Consider the following 20,772-nt stretch of genomic DNA (forward strand, 5'->3'; position numbering starts at 1 on the left):
GAATAAAGGCATCCTTGAGCATGCCATGGACAAAAGCACACAAACAGAGGACACAGCTGTAGGAACTAGACAATTCACTGTGACTCAAATAAAAGAGCAAACATACTGACAGGTTCTGAGGAACAGGCTGTCAGCCAAAAAAACAGATTTTAACAGAAACTTTGAGGTTTCTCTGAGGAAACCCACTATTCTGCATTTGTTTACCTTTTGTGAAGTTAAACATTGCCAGCTTAATTTCTCTAAGGTAATTCAACGCTACTACCATTCCTCAGCCTCAGCCCTCGCCGTTTTTCTCCTGCCTGGCTCTGCCAGCACAACTCACCTGATGGCTGGTAGCACATAATGCTTTACCCGGCATTACCAGGAGCACCTGAACCATGGCAAGCAGCCCTTCCACATGCTAAAAATTTCTCTTCTGCCTGGGACAACCACAGCTTGCTCTGCACTGTGCTCAGGACAATGGTCCTGCTGGCCCTCTCCCTTCCTTTTGTGCGTGGAGAGGTGACCTGGCTGATCCCAGAGCACCAAATTCCCAGGAGAAGGAATTACTAACTCTTGTTACTCAGAGAGACATACACCGGCAACAAGACTTGCACTTCTGGCCAGGAGATAGTGTGAAGTTTTTCAGAGACCATCAGTAGCAACCATTTGTTTCCCTGAGAAATCAGGAGTGGGTGTTTATATTGCAGCCTCAAAACCTCTGGAGATCACTGACTACTGGCAGAGCTCAGATAAGCAGTAAACTGCTGCCTTTCACTCATATTGCAAGACCTAGGAAGTAATCCCATGACACTCAGCTCATTTAGGGAGATGGCAATGTTGTCGTTTCCTTTTAACTAGATCCAAGTTTCTCACTAACATCTTTTAAGAAGAAAAGTGCAAGCTGATAACATGACAAATGAAAATTATTGTGGTTTCACAATTTGCCTCAAAAGGTCACATGTCTTAAAGAATACACCAGGTCACTACACTTCCAGCTTATGTGTGATGATTCTCTCAGGGATTTATAACACGCATCATCCTAAAAATGAAAGAATTCATATGGCCTTACGTTCAAAGTTTCTTTATTTGGCTTCTTTTCAGCAAAGACAAATACAGAAAAAAGTCAATACATCAGTAGAACACAACTCCAGATAAAGAATAATTAAGCTACAAACATGACACACACACAATACCCTTAAAAATATAAAATATACTTTTTTGCTTGACTGGTTTTATTTTCAAATCTGAAGTAAACTGCAACTGCTGTGGTCAAAAATACTTCTATAAATTTATGCCACCCTACCAAAAAAACCTGAAATCTCACTTTCTACACAAAAAGGAAGCAAAATATAAATCAAAACTACAAAAAAAAAAAAAATCAACTTGCAATGAGACATTTTTGATGTCCCAAATAAGCAGAGGAAAAAAATGGACAGTTTATGTTTTTGCTAGATCAGATTGTTTTTTTAATCAGAAAATGTGAATCTATATAAATAAATAATTCATATTGCATCTACAACAGCAAACATCACCCCTCGCACTCTCAATAGTACATGCCGATATGTATGCACACACACAACTTTTTATCAGACTTTAGAAAAGCCATTGCTGTGGAACCAACAAAATTCTGGTTATGAACACTTAGTCGTAAGTCTCGTATCTGCTAAATCTTCTCTGTTGATCTTTTTAGACTGGCCATTTGTACTCTTCGAAGACATATGACATTAAAAGCACAATTCAAAACATTACGCACTGTAAGATAGAACGTCTCAGTTGCACAAACAAACACTAATTGAATTCAAAAGAGAAGAGGATGCTGGTAGCAACCTCAATAGGATGACAAGCACTCACATAGAAGGAAGACTGAGAAACACCTTAAGCATTAGCAGTCGTCATCAGAACAAAAATCACCAGAAGACCACTGTGCCGTCCTCCAATTCGTCAGTAAAATGGGCCACAAAGTCAGTATGCCCAGAGGTAGGCTCGTTTTAGCAGCCTTCACCCTGTTAAGCAGACACAGAGCCCTGACAGGTGCCAGGAGGCAGAGGGCATGCGAAGGTTCTGACCCTTCACAAATACAATATGCTGCAAGGCAATGCTCAGGAACACTCTGCGCTCACAAGCAGCCTGATGCTGCACAGCAAACAGTGCGGACACACAACTAGAGCGTTAAGCCTGGAAATGGCCAGATCAGCAGGCCTGGGCAGGCAGCAAGGACCAGGTAGGGGCAGGGACAGGGGGGAGAGGAGCTCCAATCCTACCTGGGCAGGAGCAGAATTAGGTCCTGACTCATAAGAGCAGTGCAATGTCTTTATCTGCTATCAAAATCATGGCAAAGCATGCCTCTGTAAGACTTCCCACTGGTGGATGTCATTACATTCACAATAGTGACACGTGACGGTTAGCACATAACATCCCACACGACAAGATCCAAGTACGGGAAAACAGATTTTGACCAGCAGAGCAATTTGTCTGTGTTTAAAAAGACAATAAAAAAAAAGGATGAAGACAAGGACACTACTCCAAATAGTGTATAAGATGACCATGAGAACTACTGAAAAAGCCAGCCCATGCATTTTGACAGCTAAGGAAGAAGTAGGCTGGGGTATTAAAAGAATTGTTTTGGAGAATACAGAGAGAATGACAGTAAAACATACAGGAAACATGGGGATGCCAATACCTCCATTACTGGGCTCTGCTTCCATCTCATTCTCACTTATATGTGAAAAAAAAAATGCCACTCCAAGATTAGAAAGAAAAGCCAAATAAAATAAAGTACTCATAACGCATCCTTCCCAGTTGTGGCTGCTACTGCCTCTAATCTGCCAACTGCTTGTAGCCTTATTGCTCTTCTCTAATAATTTTGGCAGATTTGGTGTGGTTTGAAACCTGTTGTTTTGAGTCCAGCAGGTCTCTCCAGAGGGAGTTAAGCAATACAGTTCTTGACACATTCACTCACTCACTGAGGACAAGGAGTTGGACCAGCTGGATAGAGAAGGAAAAAAGGATGATAGGAAGAGGGCGATGAACTCAGTGTTACTGCAAGTGAAACTGCAGATATATGTTGGTAAAAATTAAACTCCTCTTTACTGCAAGAGTAATTAGGCAGGCACTGAAAGAGCAGAGCTGAAAAAACCTAATTGGAAGAAGGCAAATACTTTTTGCACAATAGCAGTACCAATAGTTGCGTGAGCAAAGTAGATTTTGCCTGGCAGCAGAGGAGAGATCTAAGTGGTCCCTCTGGTCCTACTTTTTATGATTAAGTGTCCAGACTGGATAACAAACATTGTGCTAGTCTTTTCAGTGGTGTCTTGATAGGGTAGTGTATGTGATGTATTTCTCCTTTACTGCTGTTTCTTTCCAGACAGTCAAGTAACTTCTTGTAATGTTGACTTCAGGATACTGGGCTGTAACAATCTAGTAACCGAAAGGAAATCTTCTAGGATCCTGGAAAAGAAAGAAAAGACAGGAAGAAGTATGAATCACGGCCATTGTGCTGCTGCCTCAGGTCTTGCTGAACAGTGTGATTGCCACTGGGGCTATGGCAAGAAATGGACGGTGGGGATGCCCTTTGGTGAACAACTGTAGGACCTGCCCTGCTGTACAACGAGTAGCACACCTTCCTAAAAGACAATGAAGGTCTTCAGCCTGTGTTTCCCCTTGCTTCCTTTGTCCACTACAGATAATACTTTACCTTAAATTTAAGAACCTAACTTATCTTTAACAGCAGAGATGCACACCTGCCACACAATGTGTTGTTACGTAGAAGGAGCTGTGCCTAAACCAAAAATATCTCAGCCCTGCACTATTTTTCTCGAGCACCACAGGAGATGCCTGCAGAGTCAAAGGCACCACCACTCCCAGTGGTCAGTACTAGCTTGCCTCACACTAACAACCTCCCCTTCCAACTTATCTAAAGGAATACTCTGAGGAATGTTCAGCTCCCTCATTATTTTATTATGCTCCAAGGGGGAACGTTCTTAAAACTGGTGGGACTTTTAAACTTTTATTTCCTCCTTTTTTCTCCTTAAGAAACAGAATTTTTTTCTGCAGCATATTTATGATAAAGTCAGAAAACAACAGTTATGAAAATGTCATGCTACAGTGTCACACAACAGTGTTTTCTCCTTGTGTGGGGATAAGCTACCCAGCTGGCCAATATCTCATTCAAAGGCATTTATTGCCAGCAGAAGGATAAGAGCTGGCTTACAAACTGTTTCACCCTGGGAAGAAGACAAGTGATTCCACTCAGCAGTAGCTGTCAAAAGCCAGTGTCAAGGAAAGTACAATATTGAAAAAGATGTTTTAAAACGCAAGTAGTTTATATTACTCAAAGTATCGATTTCTGTTTATGATGGCTGAACAAAAACCTACAGTTATTACAGTACAACCACAAACACTTATGTTTAAGTAAACTAATGAAAACAGAGAAGGAGAACACAGAATTACACTGGAAGATTTAAATCAAAGCTTATTTCAATCACCAAGATTTAAAAATCATTTGAGCTTACAGTACTTTATAAAAGGCAACTACTAGATTTTTTTTTTTGTGTCCCACTCCCCAAAGACTGTCTTGCCACCCTAAAATTATTCTGAATCACTCTACAGCTCTGACTACAGCGACTAGAGACAATGGTCTAAAGCAACACTGCTAAAAATGAGTCCTAGCCTTTGCCCTACTGGCTAAGTAGCATACCTTCAGCCAGTTTGTCAGTTATTCTGCCTTTTGCTTTCCTACCATTTTAAGTAACAGCCAGTCCTCCACAGAGACCTGGAAGAGATTCACACGAACTTCAGAATGAAGTGTGCACATCCTACCATAACACATATGGTGGGAATTTGGAAAGACTGGCCTAAAAGCAATTCTTGCCTGCAGGTAAATACTGGAGCAGAAAGCACGTTGTGGCACTACATAGCATCATCTGCCAGCTCTGAAGCTGGCCACAGCCATCCAAACTACTGCTACACAGCAGGTTCCCATAAGCTCATCCTCTGCCTCAACACAAGCACGACTTGAGATTCACTTTCTTAGATCTCCTGAAAATTTAATTAAGTACCTTGAAAGCAACTAGTCCCCTTTCAAATGTAGAAACTGGCAGCTGAGTGCAAAGCCTTACTGCTTATTTAAGCATTAGAAAAAAAAGAAGGCATTTCCAAAGAAGAGACATAGAACTTGGCACGACAATTTTTTTCAATTAACGTTAATCAGTTTGCATATAATAAGGATGATGTACTGAAAAAAGGCAAACGAAGAAAGTGGTCTCCATTCCCTACTAATACAATAGCAAATTAATCAGAAAAATTATTACACTGTTCTTTGTTTTCATTAAACTAAGACCATCAACACCTGTTCAAACAATATTTCATATTTAAAAAAGTTTTATGAAGATAAGATTACATGAAAAAATTTTAAAAGAATTACTACGTATCTACTACTAAACCATTTTTTAAATTTCTGGAAACCACACACACTGCAGAATTCAGAATATGACAGGGACATAAGGAATATGCAAAATCCTAAATAGATTTATAAACTGTGAAAAGCAAACTAACTTTTCTGGTTGATAATAGACAGTTATTTATCGAATGTATAAATAGTTTGATATTTTGGAACATTTTTCTGATGTTTGAGACCTAGTTTATGACAGTCTTTATATGGGTTTGAAAAAATAATAAAACATACAACATCTTTACTTTTCATGTAGAAGCATAAGAAAAACATTGCCATCTCCTCATCTAACAATGCTGTATACAGCCAAAGTATTTTGCAAAGAAAAAACACTTCAGAATTGAGCACATAACTATTTTTAACCAAGGAAATAAATGAGAAATCAAAACAGCAAGGCAACTATTCATACATCACAGGAGTGCTTTTTTCCTCCCTTTCCGCTGCCAGTCACTTTATTTTCTGATTATATACAAAGCCCCGTTGTTGGACTGACAACGAGAATGAAGGACTAGAAAATTACTTCATAGAGAAATATGAGCACAAATATGAGGCACAGGATAGAAACTGTTTATCATACACAGTAAGGGTCTCCCTATTTCCAAAGAAAGAGCTTCACTTTTAGTAGCCGATACTTTGACACCTCTCCTTTAAACAGGCAGGGCAAGATTCAAGGTGCTTCCTACACCGCTACCTTCATCCCATCTGTAGCAAACAGGATTTATTTCATCCTTCCACACAAAAAGTCCAGCCATGCCCTAGGAGACCTGAATTCATCTGTGCGCCTTCCCCTCCTTCCTGTCCTGCTGCTCCTTCTCCCAGCTCTTCTCCGAAATGCAAAGCAAGATGAGGAGCATGCTTTCCCCAGCAAAGCATCCTTGGAGAAAACACAATGGGAAAATGAACAAAGCAACATCTGTCTTTGTCCTTCTCAATGAAAACGGGTAGCACTAAATCATGGAAAGCTGGAAAGAGCACCCATGTTCTCTGTACGTGATGCAGATTGGAGGGTACTGCCTGGCACATTTCTGTGAATAGAAAATTAACTGACTTACTAGGGAGTAGGAGTTGTCCGGAAGCAGCATGTGATTAAATCCAAAAAATATCTTCACTTAGCCTGCAAAATATTTATATCTGTGGGAAACCTGATGGGCAGCCTGACAACAGAATTACCCCTCTGCTGACATGTTTTTGTATGGTTTGTTTATTTGTTTGTCCTTTTCCCCTCATAATCTCTGTTTAAATACAGTATTTTTACCCTGTGTTTTTTTTTAATTTTTGAGTGTTCTTTTTTAGTGTTGTGTTAAGAAGCGTAATGGAATGAGGCTGCTGTAGCAAAACAATTTTCACTTATACCACCACATATTTTTGCTATTTTGGGAAGTTCAAAATAGGACAAATATAACCTCCTACTCATGATAAAGTCACATATAAGAGGAAAACAAGGAGATTCTAAAATGAGCCTGCCCAGCCGGAACACTATGGGCAGAGACACTTTCCTCTGCGAGCAGGATGTGCTATATCCATCTGTGTCATGAAACAGGGAGTCATGTCCCAAGTTAATCATCTGAGATGCTGGTATTTAGTTGTCACTTCAGGAAAAATTATTCTGAAAAGTCTCCTAAAACCAAGCTGCTGCTATGTTGTTCTCAACTACCCAGTTTTGCAATATTAAGAAAAACAGCTGTATGTCAAAGCAAATCCACTAAGAAACAAGCCAAGTCACACAGATAAAAAAAAAATGTAAATTCTTACTTTAAGTCAAAGCACAAAAAAACACAGCCTTTCCCAAACTTGATAAACACTAGAGGATACTGCCATGATGGCTCTTTCAGAAATAATTCCCTGCTTTACTGTCAACAAAGCAATGGAAAGCAGGTGTAAGTTCTTGTTCTTGCGACGTTTCCCTAACAACTGAAATCTCCTGCCTAAGGCCTCTGTACTTCCCAACCCTTCAAAACAACTTTGGCCACCAAAAAGTAGTTTTCTGATACTTCTGTAGTACAGCTGATCAGCCAAGTTGCAAGTTGCAGCTTTACAGACCTGAATCTAAAGTATTTTTAGCAGCCCCCAAACTTCAAACTGTAATAATCAGGGTGCCTTAAACCCCTATTCAGGTTATTAAATGATTTATAGCTGGCAACAAAGAGGTATTTTCAATCTGTCTTGTAGTACTTCTTTAACATTCAAGGTACGCTGAGGTTCAGCAGCTTTTTGAAGTATGGTTAGTTGGCTGTATTGAGATATAAATCCCTTGAAATAAAGACTTTATCATTGCTTCATCTAAGTTCTGTAAAATCTCCACCTGAAGGAAAACCAAAGTACTTCAGTTTCCAAACAGGAAAAGCCCATTGTGATGTTGCCACTTTCTGCAAAATGGATGTAATGGATGTTTTGATCTGACCTAATCCCTTTTTCTATTACTCTAAGTTTTCTCCTTCATAATTCTGCTCAGCTTTTTTAAGTTGTATCATATGTATTCGATCACAAGCTCTAATGAACTTTTGTTCTGTTTTTATAGCATTTTATAGCATTTTAAACACAAATGTACTATTTGACCATTTCTAAAGCTTTCTGCATGGCAAAACATGCATGAGCTACTCAAGAGAAATCAACATACCAATGCTTAAAATAAATAAATAAAATAATTCTGGCTTTTATATACATTTGTGAAATAATTCTTTCTCATAGGCTGCCATAAACCTCCAAGAAACTGTTTATGTGGAATTTTATTCCCCTGTGGACTGCTGGGTCCTGAGAACTGACTATGAAGATTTTAACTGACCATATTGAAATGCGTACCCTGCAAGCCTTGAAATAAACCACTGATGCTGTGGAAAGCATTCAGGTTGAGACATGTATATGCAAACTAAGTCACAGGACTTTATCCAGACTGAAAGACTTTATTTTGCTTTGATCCAGGCACTTAGGTTGTTAACTGGACTGCTTTTTGTTGTCGTGGTCTACAGTTAAGTTCTGCTAGTTAAACCAGGTAGGAAACAGCATAACTCTTTACCAGAAGAGTAGCACTGAGAAACGTCAATGAGGTTAGGTCTAGTAATTCACTGCAGCCTGCTCATTGCTTTTAAATCAGGTTACAGGCACAATTAGGTTTGCCTCTATGTGTGGCAGAGGATGAAAATGCTAGTTTTTTCCAAAGCTTTTGCATTAGCTCTCACCACAAAGGCTATTCAGTTTGTTTCCAAACAAGCTTTTTGCCAAACATTGTGAAGATGCCTTACTTGGGATGTTTTCAGGGAGAACAGAAATGTATGTATGCAGGTACACAAGGCAAATGCCTGAGGGATGAAACTTCAGCTTTGATCCCCAGCTCTTCATCTGATTTCATGCATTAACCATGGAGAGGAGGGAAACAACAAAAATAAAAGCAAAGCAAAAAACCCACCATACTCTCAGTGGAAGAAGCATAAGAGAAGAAACTCTGAAACAGAACGGTCCACAGCCACTCAGATAAAAACCTGCTGTTCCACTTTAAAAACCAGGCATTTTGACAAGACTGAAAAGACCTTGCTGGTTACGTGGTACAGAATTAAAAATACTGCAACCCCAGATAACACCCTCAGACAGACACTGGTATACTCCAGCCAGTGCTATTAGCTCTCCATTGGGCTGCTACAAAAAGTGAGTTCAGAAATATGGAGATACATGTTGTTCCTCATTCCAAAACAATATGAGGATAATAGGGGACAAAACAAGAAATGGGCTTTCTGCAAGATGTTATTCTCTTTTGTATTAATCATCTGCAATCAATGCTTTAAACAGCACAAACAGATTTCACAGATGATTGGGGAAAAACTAGTCACTGCCAAAAAACAGAGTATGATCCACTGCATGCTGCGCAGATGAAAGCTAAGGAGGTGTAGGGGATTTCCTCATTACCATATGTCTTTTGTGGAGTGGTAATGCACCATAAACATACTGTTAAAAATCACCGTATCTCCACAGGTATTCTTGCCATTCTAAGGATTTGGCTAGGTAAGTGACAGTGGAATCATAGACAAGATAAACTGTAACTTTTAGAAACACATAGAGAAGAGTAACCAGGGGGAAAATAAAAAAAATCATAAGACACTGACTGTGTGATCAAACTGCACCAGTACTGGAGTTCTACAACAAACTAATTAATGAGGCTCTCAGAGAAACAGATTTACAGTAGGAAGATGGACTGGACATTTCCCTAAGATTGCCACTGTAAAAAGGAATAGGATCATCTGGTCAAAATTACCCTGGATAAACTAATGTAATCTGTATGCAAAAAGGATCCAGGTCAGGATGTTACATTTTTCAAACTCAAGACCAAAAAATAACTGAAAAGACTGACAAAAAATAGATTAGATTAAAAGAACAGAAACTGAATGACTTTCAAGTCCACTGCAGAATTCACATCCTGGCATCACAGTTACTCAAAACCCATGATAAATGGGAAGGAACACAAACAACTCGTATTTCTCAAATCCTGTTTTTGTTGATGAACTATAATAGAGCAGACTTTCACTCACGCTAAACATGGCTTGCCTAATTTACCCCCCCTCTGCACGGTGAACAGGTAATTACATGACATCTCAACCCTGTGACGTGCTGGCATACGCTTGGGACAAAGAATCCAGACATCCTCCCAGGCAGTGGGGTATGGGACCCCACTTCTCTTGCTGACACGTGAGGGTCTCACGCTCTGAGTCATTAACTAAGGAAGAAAGGGCAGTGTTTTCAGTTTAAACATCGTATGCATTTTTGTGTCTTACGCTTTCCTTTCCAGGCAGGGGGAAAGGGCTCTTTTTAAAGATTCTGAAATAATGTGTGAGGTCTGTTGTGCATCACAGGGGTGTCTCCACAGCTAGAAATCATGTCTTTCATGGTTCTCAACGTGAAACAAGGACGTGTGAAATGGCTTGAGGGTTCCAAGTCTGGTACCTAGTAAGAGATGTAGGGCATAGGAAACCTACTGTGAAGCTAACCATACTGTCTGCTGGGAATGGTCTTGTTATAAGCTATCACTGGAACCACATGCAGGCATTGCCTGGAGAAGCATTAGTACCCAAGGACCAGACTCATGCCAGGAGGTATGCTAATATCCTCAACCTAGCCGAAACATGAACAACCTAGTCCTGTCAAGCAATGTTTCACTGAATGACTCTGCTCCTGCTTCAGGCACCATTACAATCACAGCATTCTAATGTGGTTCTCCTCATCTGGCATGCAACAAAGGGGCTTCAAAACTCTGCAAGGCAGTACCTGCACTTTTATAGCTCTCTTTGCATGGTCACTCTGATCAGCTCCAGTGGGCAACCCCAGACCTCTGTCAGGTCACCTTTACCTCAAATTTTCTCCTTCAAGGCCTGCTTAGTACAAGCTCATTTGCACGTGGAATGGTTATTCTAGAATAAAGAAACATCTTTCCTGTGAACATTTCACCTTTTTCTTCTCATCCTTAAAAAAACACCCCAAACTAATTAGGAACCAGCTCCCTGCCCTTTAACTTCCAGGCTGGTCTGAAAATTCAGCAGAAATTTCCTCTTCTGAATTGGTTATAGGATAAATAGAAAGCTTGTACATGTTTTACAATTAAGCAGTTATAGTTGAGGTGTAAGAAGCATTAATTTCTCTTTCTTCTCAGTGAAGAATTGTGTTGCTGGCAATAGCAGTTTTACTAGATCAGCTCCTATCAACAGTAAACACTGCAGGTCTAAGTCCGCAAGAAACAGCTCCAAGAGTCTTGAAAATATTTTTTGCATGATGATAATGTGATGTAAGGCAAAGAAGTAACTAAATAGTCAAATTTAAAGCCAGACAGCATTTTGATCTAGTTAAACAAAAGTGAAACTACCAACGATCATGTAATTTCTGTGATTTCTGAAACCTAAGGCCTCCTTTTTCCTTTATTTTTTCCTTTCATTTTGTTATTATAATTGAGACTAGAAAGTTGAGTTGATCCATTATTAGGTCATAACACATATAAGAACATTACACTGACTGAAATTTCTACTTAATTCATCATTAGGAGGCAGACTCACATGCTGCATTTCTCCATCATATTATATTGTTCATCTTAAAAACAAAAAGGATTCTGTCGCCAGAAGAAAGCCCTTTCCTTGAGGGCACCTCATCCTGCATGAGCAGGTTTCTCTCAAACATACCTTTTCTGCCAAAAATTTTCTAAGCATACTCACACTTGACACTTTTGTGGTCCTCTATAAAACCGAGAAAGACCAGTAAACTACTTCTGCTGAGACTTCTGCAGGAAAGCAAATCACAAGCAGCACATCCTGCTCTGCTTAGATCCTTCCCTTATAGTTCATATTCTCATATTGACCCTCAGCAGTAACTGTGGGGAAAACAGCTCTTAAAACTACATGTAATTGAGGCAACCCCTAATATTTCTAAACGCGTTATTATAAAGTTTACTTGTCAATTTGACAATCTCATAGTCCCTAATGGTACCTCAAAGTCTATTCTTCTCTGTTAAATGACCAGACTTAATTGAGTTGTACAAAAGCCATTGGTTTCCATGCATCAGTGACTCACCACTTCAACCCCTTCTGCATATCCTCTTCCTCCAGCACAGTGTGATCAGAATTAGAACTATGATGACAATTAAAATCCCCACAGTAATCATCAACCAAAGCAATGAGGAACCCTCTTCTGTGAAGACAAAACAACAAGAAAGACACCAAATTGAGCTAGTTTCTAAAGGAAAAAAAAAAAAAGCAAAAAGAGTCAAGAGGATGTCTGACTAATGATAATGGTTTCTCATCAAGACTGTGAAAGTTATTGCTAAACTACACGAAAGCAACAATTGCTCCAAAGAGAGTGAGTGTATATATTTAAAGACAAACCCACTTGCCCACAAAACGCTTTGTGGAGAAAAGGTGTGCTCACACTCACCCATGGCAAAGTAAACTGTCATTTCCACACTGGTACAGTACTTGGTGTTCATACATTAGCAGAACTATCTACAAATCATACACTTTCTGAAGATTTTGTTTTGTTCGTCCAGAATTCGAGGTTTTTATTGGTAAAATAAAAGTTGTTCCTTTTACTCTTAAACACTTAGCACTGTCACAAAAGCTAAATTAACTTTCAGAAAAGACAAGAGGCTGTTTTGATGCCTACATGTAGTTCTACTCAACGTCTGAGTGTAAATGTCCCTCCCTGGCTAGATATTAACCATTTAATTTGACTGCCATTAATAAGGCGGCTCATTTCAATGTTCACTGATGCTGACTGGAAAACTTCCCAAATTAAAATTTATTTGAATGAAGCCAAAACTACCATGGCTTTTAATAAAACTAGGTTGAAACACTCATTTGAATTTCTCTTTCTCTAAAACAGCAGACTATTAAAACAACAAACTATCAGCTGATTTTTCATTCTCCTAGAAAGGAATAACAGCCTTGGTTTCCTTCTTTCTGAGACGCACATTTTGCTTTCAAGAAGCCAAAGCAAAAGAATATTGCATTTGAGACAGGGCAAAATATTTTAGTGAGTGTCACTCCGAGTTAAGAACTAATTTGCTTTTCAGGATTTAGAGAGAAGATACCAAAATTCAGATTTTACTCTTCTGCTATTCCTATAACAATCACTTCTTGAGCACGTACTTTGGGAATTAACACACAATCCCAAGCTACTTTTCCTGTGCTCCTGATTTCCAAGTGGTCTTCCTTTTAAGGCTCCTGATTCAGAGACAGATCAATTTTAAATCACCTAAGTCAAAGTTCCTGTGTGAACTGAGAATGGTACTTCAGCTTTTAATGTTTCCATTTCTCATAGTATAGAAGTGGGTTTAAAGTCTTTCCATCAGAAGGGAAGTTAGGTGAAAAGAAATAAGTTAGCACTACAAAGTATTCAGATGTTGCACTGATATACTTAAGATTTCCTCATTAAAAAGTGACTTCAACTAATCATCTTCCTATCTGTCTGAAGACACTGTTCCTCCCTGCCCATTACTGAATGTACATCTAGAGTAGCAAAAATGTCAGAGAAACTAAAACGTAATACACATGTTAACTGTACCAAAATGTGTAGTAAGTTTAACTGAAATGTTTGGTTAATTTTATTCAAAGATAGTTTGTTATTAATTTCAAAAAATCCACTTTGGTGTTTTTTAAGCAATCCAGAGTTTTGACTTCATCTATATAGATATCAGGTTACAAATATTTATATCTAGCTTTGGATTGTCAAAGAAACTATGAAGGCCTGCATGAAAACTGAGTTCAACTTGCTGTAAAACACAGGGTAACTCTAAAATCCATAGATCCCTACCTGACAAGTTTGACCTTTTTCTCTCTTGGGCATGACCTCAAAGACAACAATGAAAGCAAAGTAAGATTGTCTTTCTTCTTACTTTGCACATACAGGTTCCATTTCCTCCTCTTTTCAGCAGACTTCTATCCAACAACGTGATTGCAAAACACGGAGGCCAAGAGAATGCTACCAAGTAGCTTGTATCGTTCACCTACCTCCTTTCATTTTCACTGGCAATTCAATTTTTTCGTTTGTGTTGCTTACTTTGCAGGTCAAGCCCTGTGCACCAATGCTCTGTGTGCTGTAGATTTCCAGTTTACTGGTGATGGACACCATCCCATTGGTGTGCCTAACTGTCTCTTGTGTAGGAGTAGAATTGAACAAGTTGTTCCAGGTGATGGTAGGCTCTGGGAAGCCAACAGCATTACAGATGGCTATCAAACGACCTTCGGAAATGTTGTAATGGACAGACGCATTAAGACCTTCCAACACACAAATAAGACAATCCATCACCACAAGGAGCACATGGTCATAAGCAATATTAGCAGTTAAACCACTATCAATCAGAGCAAAGCTTACTGGATCTGCACTGAGCCCCATGGCACAAGCATACACGGAGAGTTGATTGGGTCAGGTCTCCACAATAAGTTAATAATCCTTCCCTTATATTGAAATTATATACCCCAAAAGTTTCGCTCAACTTGAAAAGCCAGGTTTTAAAATAATCTGTTAAAATAATACCATTTCTTAGTCCATACTGTTCTCCTATCTGCTAATTCCTTATCAAAGGTAGGGTTTAGCACAGCAGCTCACAGCACTGGGGCTTTACCTGGTCCCAAGCAGAAACTGCAACAGGCAATATGGGTTTGCTCAAGTCCCAGCTGCGACTGCTCAGGGGCTTACAAAGATCCCACTCCTTGCTTTTTAGCTGCTACTCACAGAATAACAAGCAAGGACACCCTGGAGCAAAAACCACCACAACAGGTTTGAATATAACCCCACAGTGTCTGGCTCATGGTGATAATGCTCTGTTTCTACACCATGTTCCACTGAGGGATCCTCCTACCACCACAGTTCTTGAGTGTGCTCAAGGAAATGCTGTGGGTGGGAGAACACCTCTTTTTCCCACTTTAGACATATCCCTGCAGAGAATCTCACCAAAGACACTCAGGCAGGTGCGTCCGGTGAAGGAGCCATAAGGGAAAGTATTGAAGAGACATGTGTAACAGCCAGAATCATCCATTCTAGTGTCCCAAATAATAATACTTGTCTTATTGAGTACTAGACTCGTAAAATTCATTCGGTCTTGATAGGGCTTGTGAATCTTTAATCCATTTATGGTGCTGTATGTAGCTATATTATTGTGTGATTTTTCGGAGTCCTTCTGCCACGTCACTTGCAGAACGTTCTTGGGTTCTGTTAGGGCACAGCTCAACGTCACATTGTCGCCCACCCTTACATTTCTGTGTTCAGCCTGTGGAACCACTGCAATGACATGAAAGAGTTAGTGAAGTGGGCAGATATTACTCGTATTCAGAAGCCTAACGCTGATTCTAAGGCCTGGGTTAAATACAGACACAGCATTTCCATCCATTACATATTGTTTCTGAAGTTTTGCCGCACCAGAAAGTCCTTCTCCTGCATCCTCAAAGAAAACACTGAAGTTAGGTTGATTTACATCGGCTGAGCTCTGGTTTTCTTTTAAACTGTTTAAAATAAAAAGATATACCCTATTTCTGCTCCCATCCCTGCAGTCTTCCCACTTCAGTTTTATTAAATCAGTTCATGGCTTTCTATTCTCAGCAAAGACTCAAATTTTGTTTCCTAAAAATCTAGAGAAAGATTGAATGCACAAGGGAAGTGCACACCAAGCCATTCTTAGAGAACTGAAGCAGGAAAATGGGCTAAAAGGAATTTCCGGAATATGTAGCTTCAGAGTTTACAGTGCATTTGAGAGGAAGGGGAAGAAAAAGAGATTTGTTACCCTTGGGAGGATTAACTATATGAAGTTGTGAACTCAGGTGAACAATGGTGCCCAGCATCATTGTAGACATGGGATACTATATGTTCCCCTCCCATCTCCAAATGCTGCCCCAGGAGGTTTTGTGTCACATCTCTCAGATCTATGTCTATGTCTCGGCTATCTAACTCAGGTGAAATGGCACCAGCAATCTGTATTTCACCTATTTTTGCCTCTTACTCTGACTGTAGAAGACTCAAGAATCAGAAACCAGTTCCTCAAACATTTCCGGGCAGACTTCAGAAAATTCAACTTACCATTTGCTTTTCCAAGCCCAGCACAAGCCAAGCACAAAACCAGAGCTCGGAGTGTCATTTTGGAAGGGAAAATCTGTTTCACCTGAAGAAACATAAGGAGAGATGGAGGACTCAAAGAGAGGTCGTCTATCGGTGATATCACATCTCTGGAATGCAAACATTAATGGTAGCATTGTCATGTGAGAAAAACATAGTTTTGGGGCGAGACAGTGGGTTTTGACTGGTCTCATTGTACAACACAGAAAATGTTCTGATCATCGTGGGAAAAAAAATTGCAGAAGGGAAGTTAGAAAGGCATTAATCCACCAGTACCATGATGTACTGGTTGCCCAGGACTAGCTGTGGCACTGGGAGGGGTAGAGTTAGCTCGTGAGTTCAAGGGATAATTGAAAGTAATTCCTCTGAGGATTTCAGGACTCCTCATCTGTTCGAAATTGCACGGACTGAGGGATTTTTGGGGCATATTACACCTGCTACATAGAAATATATATTCCAAGTTGGGAAAGGGTTGTGTTGCTGCTTTTCCTAGTGAACAGCTTTGGCCTACTTACTGTGCCCTCATTCAGTAAATATTGCCACAGTACAACTGAAGCTGCGGTATTTAAGTAGAAACTTTATTTTGAATAAAATACCTCTGTAGGACACATCACCTACATCCGAGCTTTTTGGTAATGCCTGCAAAACCAGCTGGTGTGTCTTGGGAGTGTCTTCTGTCAAGGACATAAGTAAAGCCCTACTTTTTGAAGATTTTCACAACATACAAAAATAGATGGGAGAATCAACTGGAAAGCATTTTCTATGTTAGCAGATGTCTTAAAAAAATAAAAGAGCGATGATGGAGAGAAAAAAAAAATCTATTTAAGGAACAAATTCCCAGCAAACTTGTGCACACCACACATACACGCACAGCCAGAAGCCTGCCTTTAAACACACTGTGCTGAAACAACTCCTGATACAACTCTACAGTTAACAAGCATGAATACAGACCAAGTTCTTATATGCAAAAACAGGAAGCAAGAATCCATCAACAACAAGCTCAATGAATAATGCATTTGCCAGATAATACAGCATAGCTAGATACTTGAGCATAGCTGTAGGAAGTTCAGATAGATATTCCCAAAAATGTGCAAAAAGCAAGGACTAGCACAGCAAGTGAGACATTTTGAGTTACAGAACCATTGATAAATGAAAGATACACCAAACCTGCACAAAAGCACAGTTTTCAATAACAGCCTTCTATTTCGCTGTGTTAATACCCTTTAAAGTCCTTAACACACCACTGCTCACACCTAACGCAGCTGAGATTTCATACAATCAGGAACCAGGCTATTGTGTAGCTATACCAGTCAGAAAAAAAGTGCCTTTAGGTCACCAGCCCAATCTAGCATATTACAGGGGAAAATAAGAAGGGGATACAAACACACACAAAACAAAACAAACAACAAAAAAACCCCAACCCAAACAAACAAACAAAGCCCACAAACCAAAAGCATGTAAAGGGCAAATCTTTCACTGTGCTATACCTTCCCAGACAGCACCTCAGAGTCCTCTGAGCCACTGGCTGTATCCCTGTGCTGGATTCACCAGTTCTCCGTGACCTTCACTGAATCTTCTCCAACTTTTGAAGACTTCATACGCTTCTAGCGACCAGCTCCTGTAACCACTCCTTGTCCCTGTTGACTTCTGTCTTCACACAAGCTTCAGAAGGCAACTGCTTGGTGAATCCGGCACCTTGGGGGGGATCTTCTCGGTCAGAAAAGGCAGAGAAAGTCTCTAGCACCGGCTGCAATAATAGCTGGAGGCAGCCAGGATCTTCTTCCTCTCTGCTCCTCTGTCTCCCGGAGCTGCCACTCTCCTTCCCGGCAATTAGGATATTTTCTTTTTTTCCCTCCAAAAACCCACCTCAAATCTGTAAACGCCCACAGGAACGGCGGCCAGAGGGATGGTTACTCACAGCCAAGTAGCTGGGAGAAGGGAGGAAGGGAGTAAACGTGTTCGAGAGCCTCGGAGAGGCGGCAGCTCTCCCCCCGGGAGCCCCGTCTCATCCCGTCCTGCCCCGCCTCGGGGTCCCAGGGGCGAACCCCATCCCCCAACCCAGGAGAAGGCTGTGTCCTCGGGACATTTGCTCTCCCCGTCGAAAAAGACCACTGCAGTAAAAAGCGGTATCTGGTTTTTTTGCTAGTAAGGCAGCGAGCGGCTGTGATCAGCACATCCCGTTTGCCCTCGGTTCTGCATCCAGCTGTAACCGCTGAGCGCCTTTTATTGTCTCTCAGCACATTTGCCCCTGGAATCGGCTTCAAACGGTTTCCTCCCCTAACATTTACTCTTCCCTCAGGGGTTATTAAGTTCAGCCAAGTTAACGAATTGATCTTGTAAGACCAAATAAAAAAAAAACAAACCCAACCGCTCCTTGCTTAAAGCAAGAATACAGTAAACCCTGAAACACGGGAGTTTTCAGTAATACGAAGCTGTACACACGCAGTTCCAACAGCTTTCCATGCGGGACCATCACACTGCTCGTGAAAATCAGCAGCAGCAAAGAAACTTCCTTCTAAGACATTTTAGTTTGCACTCCAGGTTGCACCAAAGCAAATTGCTTTTTATTTTCATAGCAGGTTCTTTCCTGGTTTCAGTTCGAGGGTAGCGATAAGTCACACCAACAACAAATTCTTAGTAAAGACTTCTGCTGTATCATAAAACACTAGAACTGGGATCCAATGGCAGGAATAGAATGTAATAAATGTAATTATTACTATTGTTACTAATAATAATGACCAAGAGCTGCAACATTTACCACCCAGATCCTGGACTGTGAATACTTAGCGTTCAGAAAGTTATTGGGGTTTTGTTTCTTTGTTTGTTTGGGGTTTGGTTTTTTTCCTACCAGATGGGTTTCTTGAACATATTTATTGTAAATCTTCACTGGAAGTTGCACGGCAAAGGTATCAAGTTTTTCCTCAACCTTGTAATTGTTTTTTTTCTTAATTACCATAAACTGTAATAGTAACTGCTGATCAATAGTCCCTCTTTTCTGCATCCTCAACCCAGCTAAACAAAAAAATGCCTTTTTTTTTTTCCCCCCCTGAGGTTAGACTATAGGAAATTAGCATAATGAATTTCAGTGAAAGATCTTATGGAAAGGAAAGGTCATTTTATTATACACAATCTCCAGGCAAGTTGATTTATGCCAAATTTTGTACTCACAAGCAGTAGGTGTTCAAACGGTCTGGACAGAATCTTCTGTGTTCCTCTTCATTAGTGGCAAAAAAACTTATTTTAAGATATGTCTCTTATATCACTTGTTGGACTGAGAGGAAAAGGGGCAGCACAAACGATACATGGCAATCTCACTGCCACCTTCCTGTTATTAGACTACAGGATCTTCCACTGAGAAGTTGTTTTTCTTGTTGTTTTATGAGGCTGATTCAAAGCTTGACAAAACCAAACCATTTCTTAATGTGTTTAATTAGAAACAACATCCTTTACAATCAATATAGAATGTTTGGTGTCTGCTGTATTTTCAGCTGCTTTTGTGCACACACACGCATGTTTATGTGTCGTTCATACCAATTGCAATATTTCTCTTGCAAGGCCCTAGAAAGTCTCCTGTTTTAAAACATTGTTGTTTATGGGAAAAATATCAGACTTGGCACAATTTCAAGTCCCTGCCAAAATTAATTGACGAACATGCCCACACAGTGTCCAAGAGTCCATGTAAAGCCAGAAACCCTTTCTTATTTAAGACGTAGATATGTGGGAGTATTTAATACACTGCTATTATACTGCCCAAAGGAATGGGGCGGGTTTAGTACCTTTCCTGGGCCATCCCATGTTCAGCTGTGTATTGACTGTGCCTGTTCCATTGCTGCCAGTACCTCAGTGCACAAAGCAGTGCTTTTTGACCTGCAAAAAAAATAAGGCCCCAAAGCACCCATCGGATCAGATCTAACCTCTTGCTGGAGATCAAGAGAGCAACTGTTCCAACTGGATACAGCGGTCCTTGGAGATATCTTCTTCACCACCACACTGGATTTAGTGGAGCTTTTCCTCTGACAACTAACAAATCAAAGCCTAAGTTCCACAACTTTCGTTTATTAACATCATCTTCTGTCTCTGGGGACCAATGAATAGGTCTCAAGTCACTTAAATTTCCTTTTGCTAGCCTTCCCCTTTTTGTTTTGAGAAGAGAATCTGTTCCCTCTAAAGCAGCTCAGGTCTCCTGCAACTGATTTAATACTTGTTGTTTGAGACTGATGTACCTATACTCTTCTCACATATTTTTCTTTTTATAAGAAAAATGCATTAACAAGCTTCCTGCTCACTTGCCTTTGCTATTGTTGAGGGGATTTCAGAAGGAACTCCAGAGAACTGCAGACAACACAGCTTAAAATGAACTTATCCAGAAGTGTCCTGTACCCTCAAAGCAACAAAAGCAGGGAAGTCCCAGGGACACCTTTTAGCCCTTCATTGCATGAAAATAAAGGGGACATTTGAGGGACTTGAGCGATATTTTATCTTAACTCAGCCTGTAACTCATGCCTACTGAAGTGGAAAAGTTCTATATTTATCCAAATGTTACCACTCCTTCAGTGGGACGGGGAAACTTAGAGAAGAAAGAAGAAAACAATGAAGGGGTCTGGAAAGTAAGAAGTCTTTTTCTTTGGAAGAGAGGGAGGAAATCAGAGCTGAATAAGAAGAAATTGGAGCTGAGCAAATAACGGCTGATAATATATTTCTTGGTTCTTCCCTTGATTTCTGGGCTAATGACCTCTTTTAAGCAGAATCATCTGAGCCAAAACCCAGTG

General features: G+C 40.2%; 1 protein-coding gene across 2 annotated transcripts; it reads right to left on the reverse strand.

Annotated features, from left to right (window-relative positions):
• Nucleotides 1-1,060: 1,060 nt before the first annotated feature.
• Nucleotides 1,061-19,315, reverse strand: LOC104056009 (OX-2 membrane glycoprotein). 2 transcript variants are annotated; one of them, XM_054051765.1, is made up of 6 exons: nt 19,172-19,315; nt 15,968-16,049; nt 14,849-15,175; nt 13,906-14,172; nt 11,972-12,088; nt 1,061-3,429 (listed from the first exon to the last, which is right to left on the reverse strand). In XM_054051765.1, the coding sequence occupies exons 2-5, from the start codon at nt 16,023-16,025 to the stop codon at nt 11,976-11,978; spliced, it is 765 nt and encodes a 254-aa protein (XP_053907740.1). In that variant the 5' UTR covers nt 16,026-16,049; nt 19,172-19,315; the 3' UTR covers nt 1,061-3,429; nt 11,972-11,975. The 2 variants fall into 2 exon arrangements, with proteins under 2 accessions (XP_053907740.1, XP_009555509.2); XM_009557214.2 differs by lacking the exon at nt 19,172-19,315 and adding an exon at nt 17,491-18,196.
• Between the last annotated feature and the right edge of the window lie 1,457 nt (nt 19,316-20,772).

The sequence above is a fragment of the Cuculus canorus genome, chromosome 1, assembly GCF_017976375.1.
Source record: "Cuculus canorus isolate bCucCan1 chromosome 1, bCucCan1.pri, whole genome shotgun sequence".
NCBI classification, from domain to species: Eukaryota; Metazoa; Chordata; class Aves; order Cuculiformes; family Cuculidae; genus Cuculus; species Cuculus canorus.

Bases quoted from the DNA above. Each gene is read 5' to 3' on its own strand.
- LOC104056009 (XM_054051765.1), bottom strand. From the start codon at position 16,025: ATGACACTCCGAGCTCTGGTTTTGTGCTTGGCTTGTGCTGGGCTTGGA. The intron at 14,173-14,848 runs GTGAGATTCTCT...GTGTGTTGGAAG, and splicing joins CACCTGCCTGAGTGTCTTTG to GTCTTAATGCGTCTGTCCAT. The intron at 12,089-13,905 runs GTAGGTGAACGA...TTGTCTTCACAG, and splicing joins GCCAGTGAAAATGAAAGGAG to AAGAGGGTTCCTCATTGCTT.